At 44.8% G+C, this 21,271-nt stretch overlaps 1 protein-coding gene across 1 annotated transcript in view; it reads right to left on the reverse strand.

Annotated features, from left to right (window-relative positions):
• Positions 1-21,271, reverse strand: part of CEP85L (centrosomal protein 85L) — a 351,940-nt gene that overhangs the window by 87,111 nt on the left and 243,558 nt on the right. Inside the window, exon 5 of the mRNA XM_086949826.1 lies at positions 8,512-8,694. Coding sequence (XP_086805952.1) covers positions 8,512-8,694 — 183 coding nt within the window. The remainder of the gene's footprint in view (positions 1-8,511; positions 8,695-21,271) is intronic.

Below are 21,271 nucleotides of genomic sequence, written 5' to 3' on the forward strand. Positions count from 1 at the left end.
CTCTGGAGTCGCAAAGAGGTCGATTGCAGGGAATCCCCAACGGTGAAAGACCAAATCGAGTGTTGGCTGGTGGAGTTCCCACTCGTGGTTGGATGATCGGGATCTGCTTAGGGAATCCGCCAGGAGGTTGGACAACCCCGGAAGATGTACTGCAGTGATTTGGATTTGATGATTGATGGACCAGTCCCAAATCGCCTCTGCCAGGCGGGATAACACCGGAGACTTCGTTCCGCCCTGTTTGTTTATATAATGCATGCAGGTCGTGTTGTCCGTTTGTATGAGAACTGACTCTCCCTGCAGCACTGGTTGAAATGATTTCAGGGCCAGAAAGATAGCCATAAGCTCCAACTTGTTGATGTGCCAGGTCTTTTGATGGAAAGTCCATTTCCCTTTCACGGACAGGTCTTGGAGGTGAGCTCCCCAGCCCTCCAGGGAGGCATCCGTCGTCAGTGTTAGATCTGGGGTGTTGGACAGAAAAGACGTGCCTGCTGCTAGCTGGTGTGGTTGTGCCCACCATCTGAGCGCCTTCTTCATGGGAATGGTGATGGAGACCTGATCGTTGAAGGAACCGGTGACTTGACGCCACTGCTTGTCCAGAGCCTGTTGGATAGGTCGTGCTCGTAGTCGGCAATGAGGGACAAGAGCGATGCATGACGAAGCCATCCCTAGAAAAGACTTCAACAAGCGGACTGAAACGCACTTCTTTGCGAGAAGTAGCGAAACTAGCCGGAGGATCCTCTGCTGACGTTCCCGGGAGACAAATGCTTTGGCTAAGTTGGTGTCCAGCGTTGCTCCTAGGAAATCTTTGCAAGTTGTTGGCTGCAATTGAGATTTCTCCAGATTGATGGACAGGCCCAAGGAACGGAATACTGTCTGGCAGATTGTAGTATGGTGTAGAAGTTGTGCGCGGGATTGTGACTTCAGGAGGCAGTCGTCGAGATATGGGAATATCTGTATGCCTTGGAGACGAAGAAAAGCCATGACCGGAGCCAACATTTTTGTAAAGACTCGGGGGGCTGAACGGAGGCCAAATGGAAGGACCCTGAATTGGAAATGAAGGTGCCCCACCTTGAAGCGCAGGAATTTGCGATGAGCCGCAAGAATTGGGACATGGAAGTAGGCGTCCCGGAGATCGATGGTAGTCATGAAATCTCCGACTGAGAGCAAACGCAAGATCTCTGTAAGCGTGAGCATACGGAAGGTCTGGTCCTTGAGATAATGATTGAGTGCTCTCAAGTCCAGTATTGGTCTCCATTCTCCGTTCTTTTTGATGACGAGGAAAAAACGGGAATAAAACCCCTTCCCTCTCTGCGACTTTGGCACAACTTCCACCGCACCTTTTTGAAGGAGAAGGCGAACCTGATGAAATAGTTCTTTGAGGTGCGGAGGTGGTGGTCCGGAAGGTGGCGTTGGAGGAGGTACCTCGACAAATTCCAATGCATGGCCTCTCTTCACAATGTCGAGTGCCCAACGGTCCGTAGTAATGGAGGACCATTGAGAACCAAACAGAGAGATTTGACCTCCAATTCTCCGTTCGATAGAGGAGTCATTGACGTTTGTTGGATTGTCCTCTGAAATTAGACTTCCCTCTGTAAGTTCTGGCAGGCTGCTGACGGGAAGACAGCTGGCGGTTACCGGTGTAACGCTGGTTACCTTGATTGAAGGACCGGTATTGACTGCTTCCTCCACGAAAAGTGGACGTAGTGCCACGTCCTCGAGCACCCCGAAAGGGCTGCTTCTTAAACTGAAGGGTACCCAAAGCACGTGCAGTGTCCGTGTCCTTTTTAATGGATTGTAGCGCTTCATCAATATGCGCTCCAAATAATGACTCGCCGTCAAATGGCATATCTAGGATTCGTGCCTGAACTTCCTGCCGAAATGAAGTTGAGCGTAACCAACCCTGGCGACGCAGGACGGCCGCTCCAGCGAGCTGGCGAAAACCGGTGCAGGCTACATCCACTGCACAATCTATGAGTTCTTCTGCCGTCCTTTCTCCTTCTTGCAGAATTTTCTGTGCTTCTGCCTTGGAAGCATCTGGGAGTAACGCTACATAGGCGGCCATGTCAGCCCAAGCCTGACGGTCATAACGGCCTAAAATGGCCATTGCGTTAGCTACTCGAACTGTTGTAGAGGACATGGAGGAAAATTTTCGCCCAATAGCATCCAGGCGACGGCCCTCACGGTCCGGAGGAGCAGTGATTGTAGACGCCGGATTCTTTGAACCCCGTTGAGCTGCCTGCGTGACGACAGAGTCGGGCTTAGGTTGACCTGTAAGGCATGCTGGAGATCCTATAGGAGCTTTGTATTTCTTTTCTAACCTTGGCAGCTGTGCTGGTAGAGAGTTTGGCGTCTTCATTATTTTCTCTCCTTCAGACCAGATGAAATCTATAATCGGGACTGTGTGGATCTGTTTCAAGGGCTGGTTTTTGAAATCGTATAGGAAGCAATCTTCCTCTCGGTGTGCTCGTGGCAATTTGAATCGCTGTGCTGCCCTATCCATTAACTGGTGAAAGCCCGCGATGTCTACTGGAGGAGAATCCGCTGCAGGCACCTGAGAAGGAGATGGTGTTTGAGCACGATAGTCATCCCACTCCGCCAAATGTTCCTCACCATCCTCATCTACTTCAGAAACTTCACCATCTTCACGCTCTGGAGGATTCTCGTCATCATCATCCTCTGGATAGATGGTAGTGTGAACACGAACTGATGTAGTTCGGTGAACAGTTACAGGCGACGCTGGTTGAGGAGGAGCCAGAACCGGGTTAGAAACTGGATTCATTACTGATGGGACCGTTGTAACCTGTGGCGTTGGTGGGAAACGCCGATTGTAGTCTTCCAACATACTTTGGAGGTTTGATATCATGGAGATAGGCAACATCGCAGTTGGAACTTGAGTGTGAGTCGTTTGATGTTGGCCCTAAACATCTTCCTCGTCGTTACTGAGGTCTTGGCACTTAATATTTAGATCCGAAAGACTGTGAGCTTGGTCATCAGACTCTTGATCAGAATCAGTCGCAAACAGCGGAGATGGAGGATTAATCATCTCTTGCTCTGTAAGAGTCTCGAACTGTGGTTTGCTGGACTGCAAGGGCAATAGAGGCATTGTAGCAAAAGAAGAGGCCGGCGTCGAAATTGTGTCCTGCGTACGCGTCGACGGCATGACATCAATTGACTTCTGCGATGGGATCGACTTGGATGTCATCGTCGACGAGGAGACCGTCGACGGAGCAGTCTTCAGTGGTATCGATGGAGTCATCGTCGACGGAACCTTCACTTTCAATGTCTTCGTCGACGGAGTCATCGTCGACGGAGTCATCGTCGACGGAGCGGTCGTCGACGGAGCGGTCGTCGACGGAGCAGATGGAACAGGTCCCCTCGTCGACGGGATAGCCGTCGACGGTGCGCTCGTCGACGAGAGCGTCGACGCAGTCAAAGCCTTCACGTGCGGTAGAAAATCTGAGGGCTTGAGCTCTGAGGAGAAGGTTCTAGAGGGCTGCTGGCGCCTGATTGGCTGCAGTTTGGACTAACATAATGACAAGGATAGGCTGCATTGGAATTTCTTCTTCCCCATGCATTCCTATGTGGAAACTCTTGGTTAGATGCCAGATGGTTATTGTAAACAAGTAAAGTGGAGCTACATTAAGCTCCATGAGCCATTTGCACAGCGTCATGCCGCCCCTGGCGTGCATGTCAGTTTCGAAGGTATTTTAACAATTTTTCAGTAGTAATCCCGATTTTTGTTCTAGTTTTGTCACTTTTTTTTATATATCAGTTTCATTATCATGTTAATTTATCCAAATCCACGGAACACATTTATATGCCAATTTTCAGTTTTCTTATATTCAAACAGTGCCGATCCTGGCCTCTTGAAAGAATATGAATGATGCGGTGTTCATCACAGGCAGTTTTTATTTAAAATAAAACCCAATGCATTTCGGGCCCTTATAGGGCCCTTCTTCGGGGGTCACTACAAATGATAAAAAATTACCATTAGCACCAATGTTTTGCAAGTACATGTATACAGAATTTCATAAATGTAACGCTTTTTCTAAGTCATTTGTTATTGCACATATTTCATCTTGCTTTGCATATCCTTCCTTATTTAATCTACCCAAAAGGCTCCCTTCCTTGGATTATAACCGTCACCCACAGTGGCTCTCCATTCCTATATCTCTTGTTGCACTTCCCAGGTGGTCCCAATCACTACGTCTTACTTTCCTTTGCCCTTCCCCCAGCCCTTCTGTTATACGTGAAACATCCCTCTCTCAACCCGTGCTGACTACCATATTACCGCTAATGTGCAGGTTTAAAGCTTGTAAAACAGGCATATTTTTATCATTTTCAAATATTCTCATGGTGTTAAAGCAGCAGAGTTACTCGTTCACTTTTATATGCTTGTTAAGTCAAAAAGCGTGTCTCCTACGCAGCGCTATTCCGTACCTGCTGTGATAAAGCTTAAAAGCTGCAGTCCACTCCTTTCCTCCCCGAGCTGTGATCCCTTGTCTGTTAACCCCTGCCTCTTAAATCACACTGCCAGAGGAATTCCCCTCCCAGTCACGCGTACGTTACTAATCCCCACCCCCTTGTGCCTTTCCATCATTACCAACTGCAAGTCCCAAGATGCATGTCCTTAGTTAAGCGCTATATCTTTTCTTGTTTCATGGTGAATAATCATTCATTAAAAGCAGTGTCTCAACTCTGTGTTCTGTATTCACATCACTTCGTGCTTGTTCCATACTGCTTGAGATGAACAGGTTCTTCCGATGTGTTAGGTGGACTTTATTGAGTTCTTTTTTCATCTTTCTTTTCTTTATCAAATCTTTAAGTGCGGGTGCATTCCTTAAGGGTGGGGCCTTAGTATGAATGTCCAATAGATGAAGGGATGCACACCCATTCTTTTTCATTTTGTGTTCGCAATTGATTCAGCCTTTGTAAAGTTCGCGTGCAGAACGGTTGTTCTGGCCTGCCCCTTTGCCATTTGGAAACATCAACAAGTAAAGTGGAGCTACATTAAGCTCCATGAGCCATTTGCACAGCGTCATGCCGCCCCTGGCGTGCATGTCAGTTTCGAAGGTATTTTAACCATTTTTCAGTAGTAATCCCGATTTTTGTTCTAGTTTTGTCACTTTTTTTTATATATCAGTTTCATTATCATGTTAATTTATCCAAATCCACGGAACACATTTATATGCCAATTTTCAGTTTTCTTATATTCAAACAGTGCCGATCCTGGCCTCTTGAAAGAATATGAATGATGCGGTGTTCATCACAGGCAGTTTTTATTTAAAATAAAACCCAATGCATTTCGGGCCCTTATAGGGCCCTTCTTCGGGGGTCACTACAAATGATAAAAAATTACCATTAGCCTTTACAGTCTACAGTAAGAGCCCACTCTACCAGGTCTGTGGCCTCTTCGACTGCACTCTTTGCCGGAGTTCCATTGCATCAGATTTGCAGAGCAGCCACGTGGTCCAGCAGGCACACGTTCACGAAGCACTACAATCTGGGTGCCATGGCTGAAGGGGATACCGCAGTGGGACAAGCTGTGCTCCGTAATCTTTTTCAATAAGGTGAGCCTCTGTTCTACCCTCCTCCTATGGTTTCCAGTCTTATGCATGTCTTCTCTATGTATACATATAGTTTTGTAACTTCTATGGCATGGTTTACACCTGTTGATTCCAACCGTTTGTGTATACATTGCATCCTGGAAACTTTGTGTTCGGATACGGACTGCTTACTATTCTATATTCAAGCATGTGAATCTATGAAAGACACCCCAATACTGGAGAAGAACAATTGTTACTTACCTGTAAACAGGTGGTTCTCCAGTATTGGTGTCTTTCATAGATTCACATGCGACCCTCCCATCCTCCCCTCAGAGGCTCGCTTCTCCTCATAGACTCTGTGGTCACTCTTGTGCTACGAAAATCTGAGGGCTTGAGCTCTGAGGAGAAGGTTCTAGAGGGCTGCTGGCGCCTGATTGGCTGCAGTTTGGACTAACATAATGACAAGGATAGGCTGCATTGGAATTTCTTCTTCCCCATGCATTCCTATGTGGAAACTCTTGGTTAGATGCCAGATGGTTATTGTATGCATTTTTTGGGTTTTTCCTTATTATGTATATACATATTTATTATATATTATATATATTTAGCATTTATTGCTATTTTATTTACTGTGGGACTCCCACTCCGACGACGGGGAATATTCAAGCATGTGAATCTATGAAAGACACCCCAATACTGGAGAAATATGCATTTCAATACTTGTCTGTCCGCTGCTTAATATGGGACTACGCCCTGACCCATACTTATTCCAACATGCTTAAACAAAATAGTTCTTTTTACCATCATTTGGGATGTGAAGGGGTCAGTCAGTTGGCTAATGTGGCTATGCTGTGCAATTCGTGTCAAAAAAGGAATACGTATTTCACCATGGCCAGTGCGGTCTCATGCTTTTGTGATATACAAATTGTGCACACTATGGAGCAAGTGACCCTTTTCTTTACTAGCACTTAACAAAGACTCCATAAGCACATTTCTGTTTCGATTACAGTCATCTTGTGTAGGAATGGGTGAAAACACATAGTTTTTCCCCAAGAAGTTCCTCGAAATTCCACGAAAATTTCACAAAATAAAAATTTTAAGGCAAAATGTGGTTTGCCGTATCTTGAGTATCTTTTTTAACTCAAGCATGCATTTCGGGTAAAAAAAAAGTCTTGCGAGACTGACTTGAGAGGATGGTTCAAGCAAGAAAATGTCCCTTGGCTAGAATTTGTATGTGGGAACGAGTCTTGCATGCAAAATTACAGGAAATTGTGAAATACAAAAAGTCAAATAATTTTAGGAATTTCACGTAATAAATTCAGAAACTATGCAAATTTCGCAGGGGCGATTATAATTTCTCCCATGCCAAAACGTCCCCTACAACTCAGAGCACATCTTGATGCCAAGTAAAACTTAAGTGACAACAATAAAATCTCTCCAGTCATCATCAATCAATGCACTGGAGTATTTGAAAATCCCTGCCTTTTTTCTGATCAAACTAATTGAAAACTTCGCACCAATGCTAATTTGCTTCTTTTTTCGCACATGGAAAGGCTTCAGCGGATGAGCTGAAATATTCAAGCCCCACAGCCCAGGCTTGACGGTTGCAAACTACAGTATCAATGTATGGAAGAGATTAATAACAATAGTACAGGAATGGGGAGAGCGTGATTTGTTTTCAGTGTGGAAGATCAATGTGACGCGCCGCTAAGGATTCCAGCACGCTGGCTACGTCACTCAGACCCAGGAGGCTGCAGCTGCTGTGGTCTGTGAGTCCGCCCGCTTACACTGGAGACTAACACTAATCCGTAGAACCGTCCGCGACATGCTATAAAACAGCCCCCATTAAAATAAAGTCCAGCTTTAAAGTGACCTTTTGTGTCTGACCTTGAAATGTGCGTAGAGGGGGCTGCACCTGCCTCTGCCCTTATTGATCTATTTCCAATGTGGTCGTTTTTACAATTCTAGTGGAGAGGTCTCTGAACGGGAAGGGCCCAAAGTGACAAAAATGTGACCTGAAGTTACCATCGAAGTAGCTCATAGACTTAGAAACTTGGCCAATGGCAAGTCAAAATATTCAATTAAAATATTTTGTGAAATGGATGTTTCTAAGCATATCTGGGAAATAACGTAAGTCTGGATAACTGCAGATTTTTATATTAGACCCAGATGTAAAGGACAGCCGTGTCAAAGGGACATTATGTCAAAGGGAAATCAAAATTCATATAAACTAAAAAATAAGATATTATGGCAACAGGAAAAGTCCAATAATAAAATGGCGTCACATCCTAAAACAGTAAAGAGTGAGTGAAGGGCCCTGTCAGTATATGAGCCCAAAGGCCAGCTAGGTACCTCTTGTATTTACGTGCAATTTACACATTGTATTCTATGAAAAAGAAGTGAGAAAATACAATTTCTAACACAGATTCGCTGTAGATTTCTCTCACAAAAATCACTGGAAAAACCGTTTATAATTGTTAACTACCTAACAATTTGTATAGCCCAGCATTAATTTCAGACAAGAAACAAAGGTGACTTTCTCCTACGCGGTCAGCCTCAATGGTTGGCATAAATACAGGTTGCGCTACTATATACAAAATTGTTATCAACCAAGACAAAGCAATTACTCTATTAAAGAGGTATAAACACTATAAAATGGAGTTTTAAAATTTCCATGGCTAAAATTTAGAAACTGCATACATAAAAAAAAAGATTTCCACAAAGACTAGGCATTTATTGCACAGACTAAATAAATAAAAGTACCCCAAATTCATTGCAGGAGGGCAATTCTGGTCTCAAAGACCAGACCAGAGCGCCTCCAGCAGGGAGATGTCAGCTTTCACATACATGCAGCAAATGGGGCTGGCCTGAACACATCACGTCACTCATGCCATCAAAAAAACTTTGCGCCAGATTTGCTTAGCTTGCACCCTAGATTGCATCACTGGTCGGAACAACGCCTTACCTTCTCTTCCAGTTTAGCGATCTCCTCCTTGGACTTGCTTGTGCTTTGCTTGATGAACTCGCCGAGCTTCAGAACCTCCATCTCTGCAGAGGCCAGCTGTTCTAGCTCTCCTCTTTCACACGCCCGTGGCCTTGGGAACTCTGCAAGGGGACTGTGAAGTGGACTGCTTTCAAACTGTGCTTCCTAGAAAGAGATGAAGGGACAGCATTGGCAATCAGGAGCCAAGACTAAAACAGAACTGAGATCTGAACATGTAAAATACTACTTCCTGACCTGGCAAAAGAACCGTGATACTCAAGTTAGAAGTCTAGCTGTGCCAAATTTAGTAAGAATAGAAGTACATGCAAGGATGAGTGGAGAATTCAGAACAACAATCACACATACACAAACAAACTAGAGTATGTTCACACCACACACAAAAACAAAATGGCTAAATATTTTGCTATTAAGTTGATCTAGGCTCTCAAAAATACAAAAATGGTTATTTGTCAGAGCAGTAGTGTCCTTTTTTTTTTGGGGGGGGGGGGGGGGGGAGTCAACAACTGAAAGAACGGACTTGAGTTCTATGTGGAAAGAAATTTGTGGTGCTTGGGTTTTTACACCCGTAGAATAAAATTAGAAGATGGTTCACTTATTACTAACATTTTGGAAAACGCCCAGTGTTTAAATATAATGAAAGCACAGTACGTCCAGTTTATACTGAGCACAAATCACAGAACTGTGGATAGCGATTTCCTCTGTGCAAATTCGGGGCTCATAAAGCTCTAGCTGATGAATAAAAACCCATGACTGAGGTTAGTCATCAAATGAATACATTTGAATAACTTGAAGCACATCAGGATCCACAAGGAGGACAAAGAGTGATTACGTGTTCAAACCATAAAGGTTTATTAAAGGTTATATAGTTTACGGTTTCAAAAACATCGAATCAGTAATCGATAAATGAATGCAGTATTCAATATGAAGCTCAAATCAATCAAAGTCAAATAAGTAAAAGGACATTTTTTTAAGTGCTCTCAAAAGAATAAGTTGAGTAAATCAGTTCTCCCATAAAGATAGCACCTACTCTGCTCTAAGCTGTCTCGAAGTGGACAAAAGCATGTATCTATGCATTCTTGAAAAGTTCTGCTCAGCACTAGCTTAAATCACAGAATTTTAACCTTTGCTACACCGGCAAATGGCTCCCATAAAATGCTCCAATCGGGTAAGGGTGCATAGATACAATCTAAAGCTCAGTTTCTCTGGATCCTACACAATGATGCTTCTTTGAAATTCCTTTAAACTTAGGTAACGGTGAAAAACGAGATACACTGGACCGGCCTGTAGATGTAGTGTAGTAACTAAATAGTACATTTTCCAATTATCACATAAAGGAAATTATTTCACGTGAGAAAGTCATTAAAGACTCATAACATTTGTAATTTTGAATTCAGCTTCTCATAAAATAACATTTACAAGTGAGATGAAACAAGATGGCTCCCAAACGTTAGCCATACAAAACAAAGGCATACATTAGCTATGGTAAATCTAAATGTGATTAATACACTGAGAATAGCTTTTGTGTGATTACATGTTAATATTGATACAAACAAAAAATAATTAACATGGAAAAACCCTTTCACGCTTATTATTAGCAGAAAATGTAACCGTTGTGAAATATTGGTTGAAAAAGGTAGCATCCCATGCATTTCTGAACACACTAAAAGTGAAGAAATTCAACCGGGAATAGGCAATGAATGCCTCACAGAGAACTTCATGGTTTGCTGATGAAACCATACATGATGTAAGACAACGTTAGGTAAAATAACTCTATATTTGACATTACTGAAGAAATAACCAATTCACTGTATCACACCAATCAAAATATCATTTATAAATGCGAAAACTTACAAAAGAGAAATCTATTTTCCCTGTCTCTCATCAAATAATTACTCCTGTTTTTCCTCCCATGTTGGGTCTGGATTTAGAATTGGGGTCTGCAAATTCCTGAAGTGAGGTATCTTTTCTTTCTTTTGGTTATTTCTGGGTTTGATAAAACCACAAGAGGGTAATGGGGAGGCACCTCAGTGCATTTCCTCCAAGTAAACTAACAAAGATGCTATAAGGGAAAAAGAAGAAAAGCACGACCACTGACATGATGCGTCCTTAATCCTACACCCAGTTGGTAGAAACAGGAATCTATTGCTTAAAGGACAGAAGCCTTCACCCACCCAAGGGGGTTTGCTTTATTAGCAGCCCCTTTCTCACACTGATGTTAACAGATCATCAGTATAGGCTCTTACTCTGATAAGTCAGGGGAGACGTTGGACATGGCCTTTTCTGCACGGTCATCCCAAACATTTTGCCTTCACTCATCCTATTTTTCCTCAAGTGGTTTTTAGTGGCCTTAAGACTCTGTGAAATTAACAGGTGCTAAAGTGCTTGTGTTCTCATCTTTTAACATGCTAGAATTGGCTCATACCCAACTGGGATATTTAATTACTTGCAAGTCCCTAGTAAAGTGTGTAACAAGGTGGCAATAAGTGGTATGGCTAGGAGGCCTTACCATGTAATATTGGCACGATGTCCAAAAGTGGACCTAAAATTCACACTAGTAATCCCTTCTCTCAATCCTGGGAGAGTGTCAAAGAGCAGACAGGCTTACTTAGAGGAACATGTGTAAAGCATTTTACAGTACCATCGACACGACTCAAAAGAAATCAGATACGAATTTACAAAAAAAGAGCTTATTTATATTAAAATTTTTGACACCAAAATGTAATCAATTACAAGGCGCTTAACCAGAGTTATTGATTTTAAAGTGTTCAAGAAATTAATACTTTGTAGAGCTGTCAAACTTCACCATTGCGGTCAATGGGGTAAATCTCAGGTGACACTTGGTCACTTACAGGGTGAGTTCAACGGAACCCACTTGTAGTTAAGGTCTTGAGTGTCCACAGACCAAGACTCTCCCATAAGCTAACATTGGAGTTACCTTATTACATTTAATAAGCTGTATTTTCCAAATGAAAAAAGGCTACCACTTCATATTTGGTGTCTTTGGACTTGGAAGTAAATGTTCTAACTTATGGTGAGTTAGGATTTTAAATTACAATTTTGAAAATGCCACTTTTTTAAGTTGCCATTTTCTGCCTTAGCCATTAAGTGCCTGCAGCCAGTCTCTGGGTCACATGATTGGGTGTCGCTGACAGTTGGTCTTTGAGTATTCCTCCTAGACCGTCACCCACAATAGAGAGCATAGGTGTGCTTGATGGATCATCATTGGCAGGATGGCAGGGCCTAACAGGGTGCAGCCCTACTTAAATTAGAATAGGCTGTGTCTTCCTTCCACAAAAAGGGCTGGATGCCCCCTACCTACAAAGGTAATTTCTGTAAGCTTCTCCCACCTTCCATAGGCATGCACCAGGTATAAATATTGAACCTCAGACACCAACTTCCTTGGTACACTTCTGAACCTTTGGAAACTCTGCCAAAATAAAGGACTGCTGTGTTGCTGAAAGGCCTGCCACTCAGCTCTACAGCTGCCTTGTTGTGCTGACCTGCTGCCTGCTGACCTCTTGCCTGGGATAGAAATATTGGACCTGCATCTGTTGAACCCAGGACCTCAAACTGACTACAAAGACTAGTGGGGTGGCCTTCTGACTAAAGTCTGAGGGAAAGGAAGGCTCCAACAACCTTGAACGCAGCACCTGGCCTCTTCCTACTGTGAGTCCTATCCTGCCAAGTGGTGTCACCCCAGTTCTGGACCCTTGAAAATGGGCCTGAAAGTGTCTGCCAGCCCATATGTGGACTCAGCAGAACCAAAATACCTCCTGTGCAGTGTGGTGCAAACCCAAGTAGAACCGGCATGTCACCTCTGCTGTGAGGGTTCACCCAGCGCAAAGAAAGGACTCCACATTCACCCCACAGCTGCATTGAAACCACCGCCTGTGCGAAGCTTTCCCGATGAAGGCTTTGCATCACAAATCTCTCGGCGATGGCAGCCTCGATGACTGACTATGCACAGCAGCTTCACAGCTCCTTGGAAATGATGCATCGCCCCGGCTGCACGACGCATCCGCAAAGCCGGACTTTGCATCACAAGCGCTCGTCGACTGGATCCTATACGATGACGCAAGCCTCACTCCACAACCTCACCCCATCTCGGAACCGGCACATTGCTTAGGCTGTGCAACTTCTTCTTGATGTCAACGCTTGCAAGGCTCTGTAAACCAGGATTTAAGGTACTTAGGTTAGCGGGCCTAACTGGTTCACTGTAGCCAGCCTTGACTATCGCAGTCAGCCTGAACTTGTGACTTTGTCCCGGTCCAGCACGACCAGATAGCCACAGTTGGTGCTTTATGACAGTATTTTCACTAAAATCTTTAAAACTGCATATCTCAAGCTCTACTGTTTAGATTTCAGTCTTTTTGTCACGTTTTACATATTAAATATTGCTCTCTTTTTCTAAGATGTTGCAGGATCCTTTTTGTGTGGTATGTTTCACTTTATTACTATTTGAAGTGTGGCACAAATACTTTCCACATTGCCTCCAAGTTAAGCCTGACTGCTCTACGCCAAACTACCAGAGGGTTGAGCAAAGATTAATTTAGGGTTGTCTTGTGCCTCAACCGGACATGGATTGTGGCTGATGCTTGACCAGGTCTCATACGCAAGTCAACCAACAACCCTATTTCCTACAGGAGCTTTTTGGGATGGTGCAAGGAGTAAGGTTTCCAATGGCCTGTTTGGGCGCGTAAGAATATGGTACAGAGAGGAGAAAAGTGGGATAAATGACCTCCCGGCAGTCTCAGTTACCTTCATTAAAAAATCTCAAGTATGCAGGGTTAAAAGAGTATAGTAGGGTTATTCTACCCTTATTAGTAAGGTCGACATGTTTCAGCCCCATTTGAAATCCAAAAACAGTGCAAAGGGCTTTTATCAGGATCTGCCCTCTCAGTTTATGCACCAATTTAGGAGTATATTTGTTGTGAGAACACTGTATACATCCACAACCAAGTACAACAGTTTACATTGATCGCTTGGACTTGTTTGAACCTGAACAAAATTAGTAACAGAGTAAGAGGCAATAAATTATTCTCTTGATTCCCAAACCTAAGGGGGTGAGCACAGTGTGCAAACATGAAAACCGATATTCAAATAAGATACGGTTTAGCATATTTGGGAAAGTCATTCACCTTCTTTCTTGCACATAGGAGGTGGTACATTATAGTATTTTCTACATTAAGTAAAATATCCTCATTTTTTATTGTATAGGAAATGTAGCTACTGACCCGTAATCATAAGCAGTAATATATTCTTGTATATTAACTATAAGGTGATGTACATCAGTTAAGAGGTTCTTCTTTAATACAATTTTGGATAAGTCACTGTACTAATTGACGACTTTACAATTCTAGGGAATGTTAATCAAGAAAAAAGGAGTAAAATTGAGATGTCCCAGTCTGTATCAAGAAGCAACCAAAATCAAGTGTGTGTTCTTGGTCTCTCTTTTTGTTTTATTCAATTCCCTTTCCCTCGCTTGTGTGGCCATGCCCAACTGAGTATAATAAGGAAGGTGTGAACAGAGGATGTGGGGGCGAATGTGTTTTTTTTGCAATGGGATCAAAGTTGTCCCTTCCAGGACCTCCATAATTAATGTGTTTGTGACACCATCTGTGGATTTACTTTTGAACGTTCTGTGCTTACAATAATAAGCAATGTGTCTTACTCCCTCTGTCATGCTTTCCATTTAGTGCCACTACAAATACAAAGATGTGCAAGCACCAATACAATTCACTCAATTCAATTGCACGACGTCCACTACAACAACCCATTCCATGTATTATCTCCTTCATGCTTTCTAAGGTGGATTCAGCACACAAACATGCATCAGAGATCTGTGACCTCATATGAAACAAACTCAATGTCCTCTTCATCATCTGGTTCACACATTTAACCTCTTCCATCTTTAAACATCTTCAGTAAGCTCATCTTTGAAGCCTACAATATCCATCACTATCCCTACACAGGTAATCTGGAGGAGTTCTCATCACGTGAAAGGACAAATATCCCTGGCAACCTGTGCTAAACACACAGTGGTCCCATTGTATTTAAAGTTCCCGTGTCTTTTTTTGCTTTTTGGCAATCGTTTGTGGAGGCCTTGATCCTAGAGTACCTCTAAAGCTATTAAATGGCACTTCTCAGTACCAGTGTAGTCTTTAGTGAACACCTTGTGCCAATAGGCTCACACTTGTTTCTGAAGCCCAGACGGTATTCTGTTCCCCAACCCAATAAAAGGTGGTCCCTCTCACTATGAAGCTGCTGCATAGAGCTACTAGGTCTCTTTGGTAGCAAGATATTCTATTTTTTGGCAACTGAAAATACTAACCCTAATCTGAGAAGGCAGGCTTACCTTCTTAAAGCCAATAAATGCACTTTCCTTACTACACAAAACTGTATTGGAATGTGCACATTACAAGGTGCTCTGAGACACTGCCTCCTTCCTCTCTTTGCAGGTTACAAGCTACACTGCCATTTGTCCTTCATCGTGTTTGTCCTCTACTGGTTTTAAATATTTGAAAACTTTAGAGTCACAAATAGCAAACGTTACTTTCCTCATAAAAAGTAAAGATTTTGGTGCGGACTGCAAGCCTCCCATTTTATAGTGTGCTTACTGTGATTAGCTACTGATCATCTATTGACTGCGAACATGGACTAACCCCACCCACACTTTAATAACTGAATTATTTGTGGTACAGTTCAATTCACTACAAGACTGTGTGAAGGATCACAATTGTCTAGTGTCTGTGAACATAATATAGTGTGCCTTAGCCAGAAGCCCTTTTTTTTGCAAAATATTTTACAACATAGCTTTGTTTTAAATTATGTATAGCATATTGCATTGTGTACGCTCTATGATTTAACTTAGGTTTTACACTCCCAGTGTTCCTGAATATTATTGAATTTAGATAATATGGAAGTGTTCAGTAATCAAACCCTACCTGTAATTGTGTTGTACTGTACCTAAACCTGTCATATGACACCTCCTTTTCAATACCGCTAAATATCTGGAACTCTGAAGAAGGGACCGCAGCTTTCTTACTTTTAAAGTTTTTTAAAGTACAACAGCTGTGGGTTTCGTCATTATTCAGAAACACACCATCCCACCACCAACATCTGAATAACAAAGAATACACCACAATCTTTTGCCAATATTCTATCCTGTCTACAAGGTCCTAGCTTCAGCAAAAACGTCATAGATTACTTCCCCAACATCATTATCTACAGAACTTCCATATTCTTCTCAAACAATAATAACATAAATTGGCAAATTCAAACAGCTCTGATGTTCTTAACACCAAAGGCATAACACACTTATGAACTTCTCGGTTTTGCGGAGGATCTCCTCACTAAGCCTGGCATACCCTCAGCGAAAATAACCAGATTTGAAACAAGGTTTCATTTCAGAGCAGCGTCACCTGTTTACACACTTAAACTGTGCCACTTAATCTTTTTGATACTTGACAAATGTATTGTCATCTGGACTGATGTCTTCTATTGGAACACTAGGTGTTATTGTGCTTTTGCTCGATTGTCTGTTTCAATTTCCTTCCTCTGAACACAGCTTCTTCGCTCTTCAGTATATGGCAGACACCCTCCTTCTGGGTCTTCGGCACACATACCGAAAAATAACACCGAGATCTTCCCCCATTATAATTCTTTTCGGACCTAGCTCTTGGGGGACTACCCAGCAACCACTTACCAACACTCATTCTAGGTTGCCCTCCACTGATTAACGACTCCCTCAAGGAATCCAACGCAAGCAACTAGATGAAGGACAGAGGTTAAAGGTGCCCCCCTGTGGTGTCTGTCCCATTCAAACTTATTATGGACGGGTAAGGTTCTGGGCAAAACCACGGCCTGAACAACCCCACTCATATCCCTTTCTAGTTCCTCTTCTCCCTAACTCTTGCTTCAGATCTTTCTAAATCTTGCTACATTCTTTCCACAGATTACAGATTTATGTCCACTCACTTCAGTTTCCTTTGTGGCACACGCATCTGAGGGGGAGAACCATATCTGCTCCTGAGTGGACCCCACAGGCCCACATACTTTGGTGTCTCCATTTATTGGGACCACACCAATTCATATTCATGATAGACACCGTAGACCTGTAGACTGTAGCGTCTATTGATTTCCTTTTGCCACATCGTCACCACTTCTGAAAAGACCTCATTGACCATTCAATTTGTATCCTCTGCTCATACCCCATAATTACTTGGTGGTGGAAATATAATCTACCACTGAACGTTACAGGTTTCTCAGCATCTACTGACTGCCTGCCCGTGAATCCTGGATAACCTCATAGAAACATTTTATTCTTCAGTGGCCTTTGTAGCAGTATTTTCACTTTAGCAATGCCTGGGTGAAACCACTTAGTGTGAGGATGAGGTATCTTGGTATGTTGCTTACTCCAGAGAGATTAAACATAATACATCCTCCCTGTAACCTTTATACTCACAGCTGTGACTCTGCAAGCTGAAGGGTAGCTCCCTGCAGCACATAGGTTCTCATAAGAACTAGAGCCGTAGACTCTCGCTTTTAAGCCCTTCCTTCAACCAGGCAACAAACACAGGCTAGGAAGCTGAATTCTAGGGAACAATTTCTTACCCAGTAACAGCATATGGTAAGGGAAGTATGGTAATTATTTGCAAACAAAGCTATCCATCCTAAGTCTCTCTACTTAACCTCAGGCTTAAGTACAGCCAAACGTTCACTGTGACCTCAATGGAGCACATTTCTGAACCCCAAGCACAAATACAAACACACTACTCATAGGCAACTCTATAAACCAACACTCTGCCAACAACTGTATAGTTACTTACTCGTCCACCAAGAGCACTTTAGGGACTCCAGAAGGAAACCAATATACAAATGCTACAATAAAAACATCACCGCAAATCTAGTCAACAAACTAGATCACGTGTTCAACTAAGCAATCCCTCATCTACGCCTAAACTCTACTCCTCAATTCAAGAGGTAGTTTTGAACTACCCTTTTACATCAAACTTCACAAAACCTCTCACAAAGGAAATACCAAACCTCTAAGTGTCTCCTACAGATTCTTCAAAATCATCCCTTCTGAAGCCCTACAACATTATCTTACTCACCCTCAACAAAACAGATTTGATTTAGAAAAACTGAGGAGCACCACTTTCAAATCCTTCACAGACAGGTGGGTACTTCTCTGCTCCAAAGAAGGTGAAACTGAAACTCAAGCTCCTATGGTAATCCCAAAACCATGCCTTGCTCAAGCAAGCATTCTGAAAGTGCCAGAAGACTTGGTGAACCTCTAGGTCCCATGAGGCTGTGAATCACTCAAAGCTGCAGCACTGCACTCAAACGTGCCACCTATAAAGCCAAATCAAATAATTCTACCATCATCATCTCTGAAGCCAATTTACACAAATCACAATTAAAAACATTCAGACAGGGGGCGCTAGAGGGCGCCAGGCAAGATGGCCGCACATACGTGAGGCTCCGCCAAGACCGTGCAATATCCTTAATTTATCCTGTGATTCCTGCTTCTACGCCTTCCCAGCCCGACAGGTATTGATAGCTGCGGTGAGCGGTGAGGTGTCCTGCAGTCCCTGAGCGGGACGCTGACCGGCTTTTCTGGAGGAGCGGAGCAACGCTGGGGCCGGCTCTGGAGGTGGGCGATCCTGCGGCCTGAGGCCGGCTGCAGACTTGCGGAATTGCGGTGCTCCCCTTGCTCCACGGGGACGGACGAGGTGCCGGTGGCAAGAGCTGGTGGCAGAAGGAGAGGGCCCCGACGTGGAGCAGAGGAGCGAGGATCTCGAGGCCCAGAGCTCGGCCCTGCTAGGAGCGGTGAGTGCGGTGGGGCACTACGCAAGCCCGGGGCTGCGGAGGTGGCACTGGGCCGAGTTAGGCCACACTGAGCGTGCTGCGACTGGCGGGGGCGCGGGCGGGGCGGCCACGCTGGCTGTGGGAATCTCGGGGAGCACTCTTCTGGACGCTGCACATGAGTGAGGGGTCGCTGCCTGCACTACGGGCTGCTGGTTGGGCTGCTGCGAGACCTGGGGGTGAGGCCCTGGCTGGAATTGGACAGTGCTTTGGATCTCGAGCGGAGATTACATTTTGGAGGCGGCTGGGGAGATCTGGCACATTCCGGCCTCACTGGTCTTATACATTGAAGGCCCTGCACAGAGTGGGACGCTAGAGTATTGCCCTTGAATTATAACTGCCGAGCTGGTCGCACGACCTAGAGACTCGAGATGGGCAGGCCTGAGCGTAACCAACCCAAGCTCAACTTTGATGCGAAGAAAACGGCGTTATCCTCCTAGCAGGGGCCGGCGGACAGTGACCCCCCTGGGGCGGTCGGTGGCACCCCTAACCTTGAAGCCACTTTGATTGCGTTGCAAAAGACACTTCAATCTATAGAGGGCACCATGGAATCGGTTAACCATAGGTTGGACCACATGGCAACGCAGTTTTACCGGCAGAACGAACGCATGGGCGAGGTGGAGCAGAGGGTGTCTGCCACTGAGGATGGACTGGCCACGGTGACCACGAAAGTGTTTAATATGGAGCGAGTATTAGCGGTCATTCAGGCTAAGAATGAGGAGTTGGAAGGGAGGTCCAGACGCAACAACATCCGCGTCACGGGCCTGCCGGAATCAACAAATGTGGGCAAAATGGAGGACTTTATGGAGCGTATGCTGGTGGATATTTTTGGGGCTGACCAACTATCGAGTGTGTTCATTGTGGAACGCGCGCACCGCTCCTTGGCGAAGAGACCGGTACCGGGGGCGCAGCCTCGACCTGTCATCGCCCGCATTCTCAATTATAAAGACCGCAATGTTATCTTGCGCCTTGCCCGGGAAAAAGGGACTGTGGAGTATCAGGGTAATAAGTTGGAATTTTATCCGGATTTCACTGTTGCGGTGCAAACAGCGCGTAAGGAGTTCGCTTCAGTAAAACAGCTTCTACGCGCCGAAAATGTTCCTTACGCCATGCTGTATCCGGCTAGACTTCGGATTGGGCCTCCCTCAGATAACAACATTTTTGCCTCTCCTAAGGCAGCCATGCACTACGCCAAAAAACAGAAAAAACGTAAAAGGGATTCCAACATGGCGCAGGACGGCGAGGACGTTCTGCAGGAGGAGGTGGCGTAAGTGATCACACGGTTGGTTTTTGCTAATGGCGGACGATCACGGACTGTTGCTCGGCTTCCTGATGATGGGTAGGCCCAACCTCGACATGCCAAGACAATGATAATGCAAAACTCTCCTTTATCAGCGGGCACCTTGGTCTATATTGTGTGTTGGGTTTAATGAGACTCGATGATTCCGCATTTATTCTGTTGCATTACCAATAACTCGGGTCTCCTGGGCTGATTAGCGCTGGATGGTGACTGCGTCAGGGTGGGCCTGCATTGTGCTGATAAGTCCGCAGCTGAACTATCTGAAGGTAATCAGGCGCTGTGTCGAGGCGCAGTATTTTCTGTCATGAGCTGCGAGGGGAGGGCGATGATGGTGAGGCTCTCCTTCTGACTATGGCTGGGGGTTGTTACACACTGCATTTTAGGCTCTTTTGGCTACTGTCGGGCTGGGGGGAGGGGGGTTGGATGCACACATATATTCACGGTCTGCTCTTCGTTAGTTCGCTAGCGAGAGCTGGGCGACTCTGCGCCCCCCGTCATAAGGGAGATGGGACAGCTTTGGCAGGTTTGGGGTGCTGAAGTGGGTGGTGGGGGGATGTTGGGTCTTCGGGTCTTGAGAGTCAGGACGATTTGTGGTCTGTATTCTGATCTGGGGTTGGATGGGGCGGGAATGAAATTGAGTCATGTTTGGTTGCTGGGGGACGATAAATGCACTATATGTGGGGCACTGCACCTTTTCAAATGCTCTCAGGCTGTACTTGGGTTCTGGTTTAATGAACAGGGGGGGTAAGCGGACTTATATTACCTGGAATGTGAGGGGGTTGAATGGTCCACAGAAAACTAGACAGATGCTGGCCTTTCTTAACAGGCATGGTGCACATGTGGCTTTCATACAGGAGACTCACCTACGGGGGAGGGCGGCTGAAACTGTGGCGAAACAATGGGCAGGTACTCGGCTGGCCTCGAATTATTCAGCATATGCACGAGGTGTCATGATTTTGATCAAGAAAACTGTGCCATTTGTCTCAATACACGAGGAGATAGATGAGGAGGGTCGATATATTATTTTACATGGTAAGCTGTGTGGTACGCTGGTTACGCTCATTAATGTCTATGGCCCCAATGCTGATGACCCCGACTTCTATGTCCGTTTATGGAATAAGGTCTACCTGCTGCCCCCGTCGGCTATAATCTGTGGGGGGGATTTCATTGTCACTCTGGATGGAGTATTAGACAGGAAACAGGATAGACCATCTGTGCGGAAGAGAGCGGCTAACGCTGTGTTGGATGGCATGGGCGGGCTTGGAATGGTGGATGCGTGGCGGTTGAAACATCCTGGGCGGAGGGAGGGCACGTGTTACACGTCAGCTCATGACACATGGTCCAGGCTGGATTATTGATTGGTGACCCGTGATGTCAGCGGTTGGGTGCTGGATGTTGGGCATCTTCCCCGCACATTTTCTGATCATGCGCCAGTGTGTATGGAGGTGGGAATGCCGTCGCATGTGCCAGCCCCTTTTACCTGGAGACTTCCGCTGGGCACTCTGAATGACTTGGTGTTGCGTGAGCGTTTGAGGGCGGTTATCGAGGAGTTCT

This window comes from Lissotriton vulgaris, unplaced genomic scaffold (assembly GCF_964263255.1).
Source record: "Lissotriton vulgaris unplaced genomic scaffold, aLisVul1.2 SCAFFOLD_772, whole genome shotgun sequence".
NCBI classification, from domain to species: Eukaryota; Metazoa; Chordata; class Amphibia; order Caudata; family Salamandridae; genus Lissotriton; species Lissotriton vulgaris.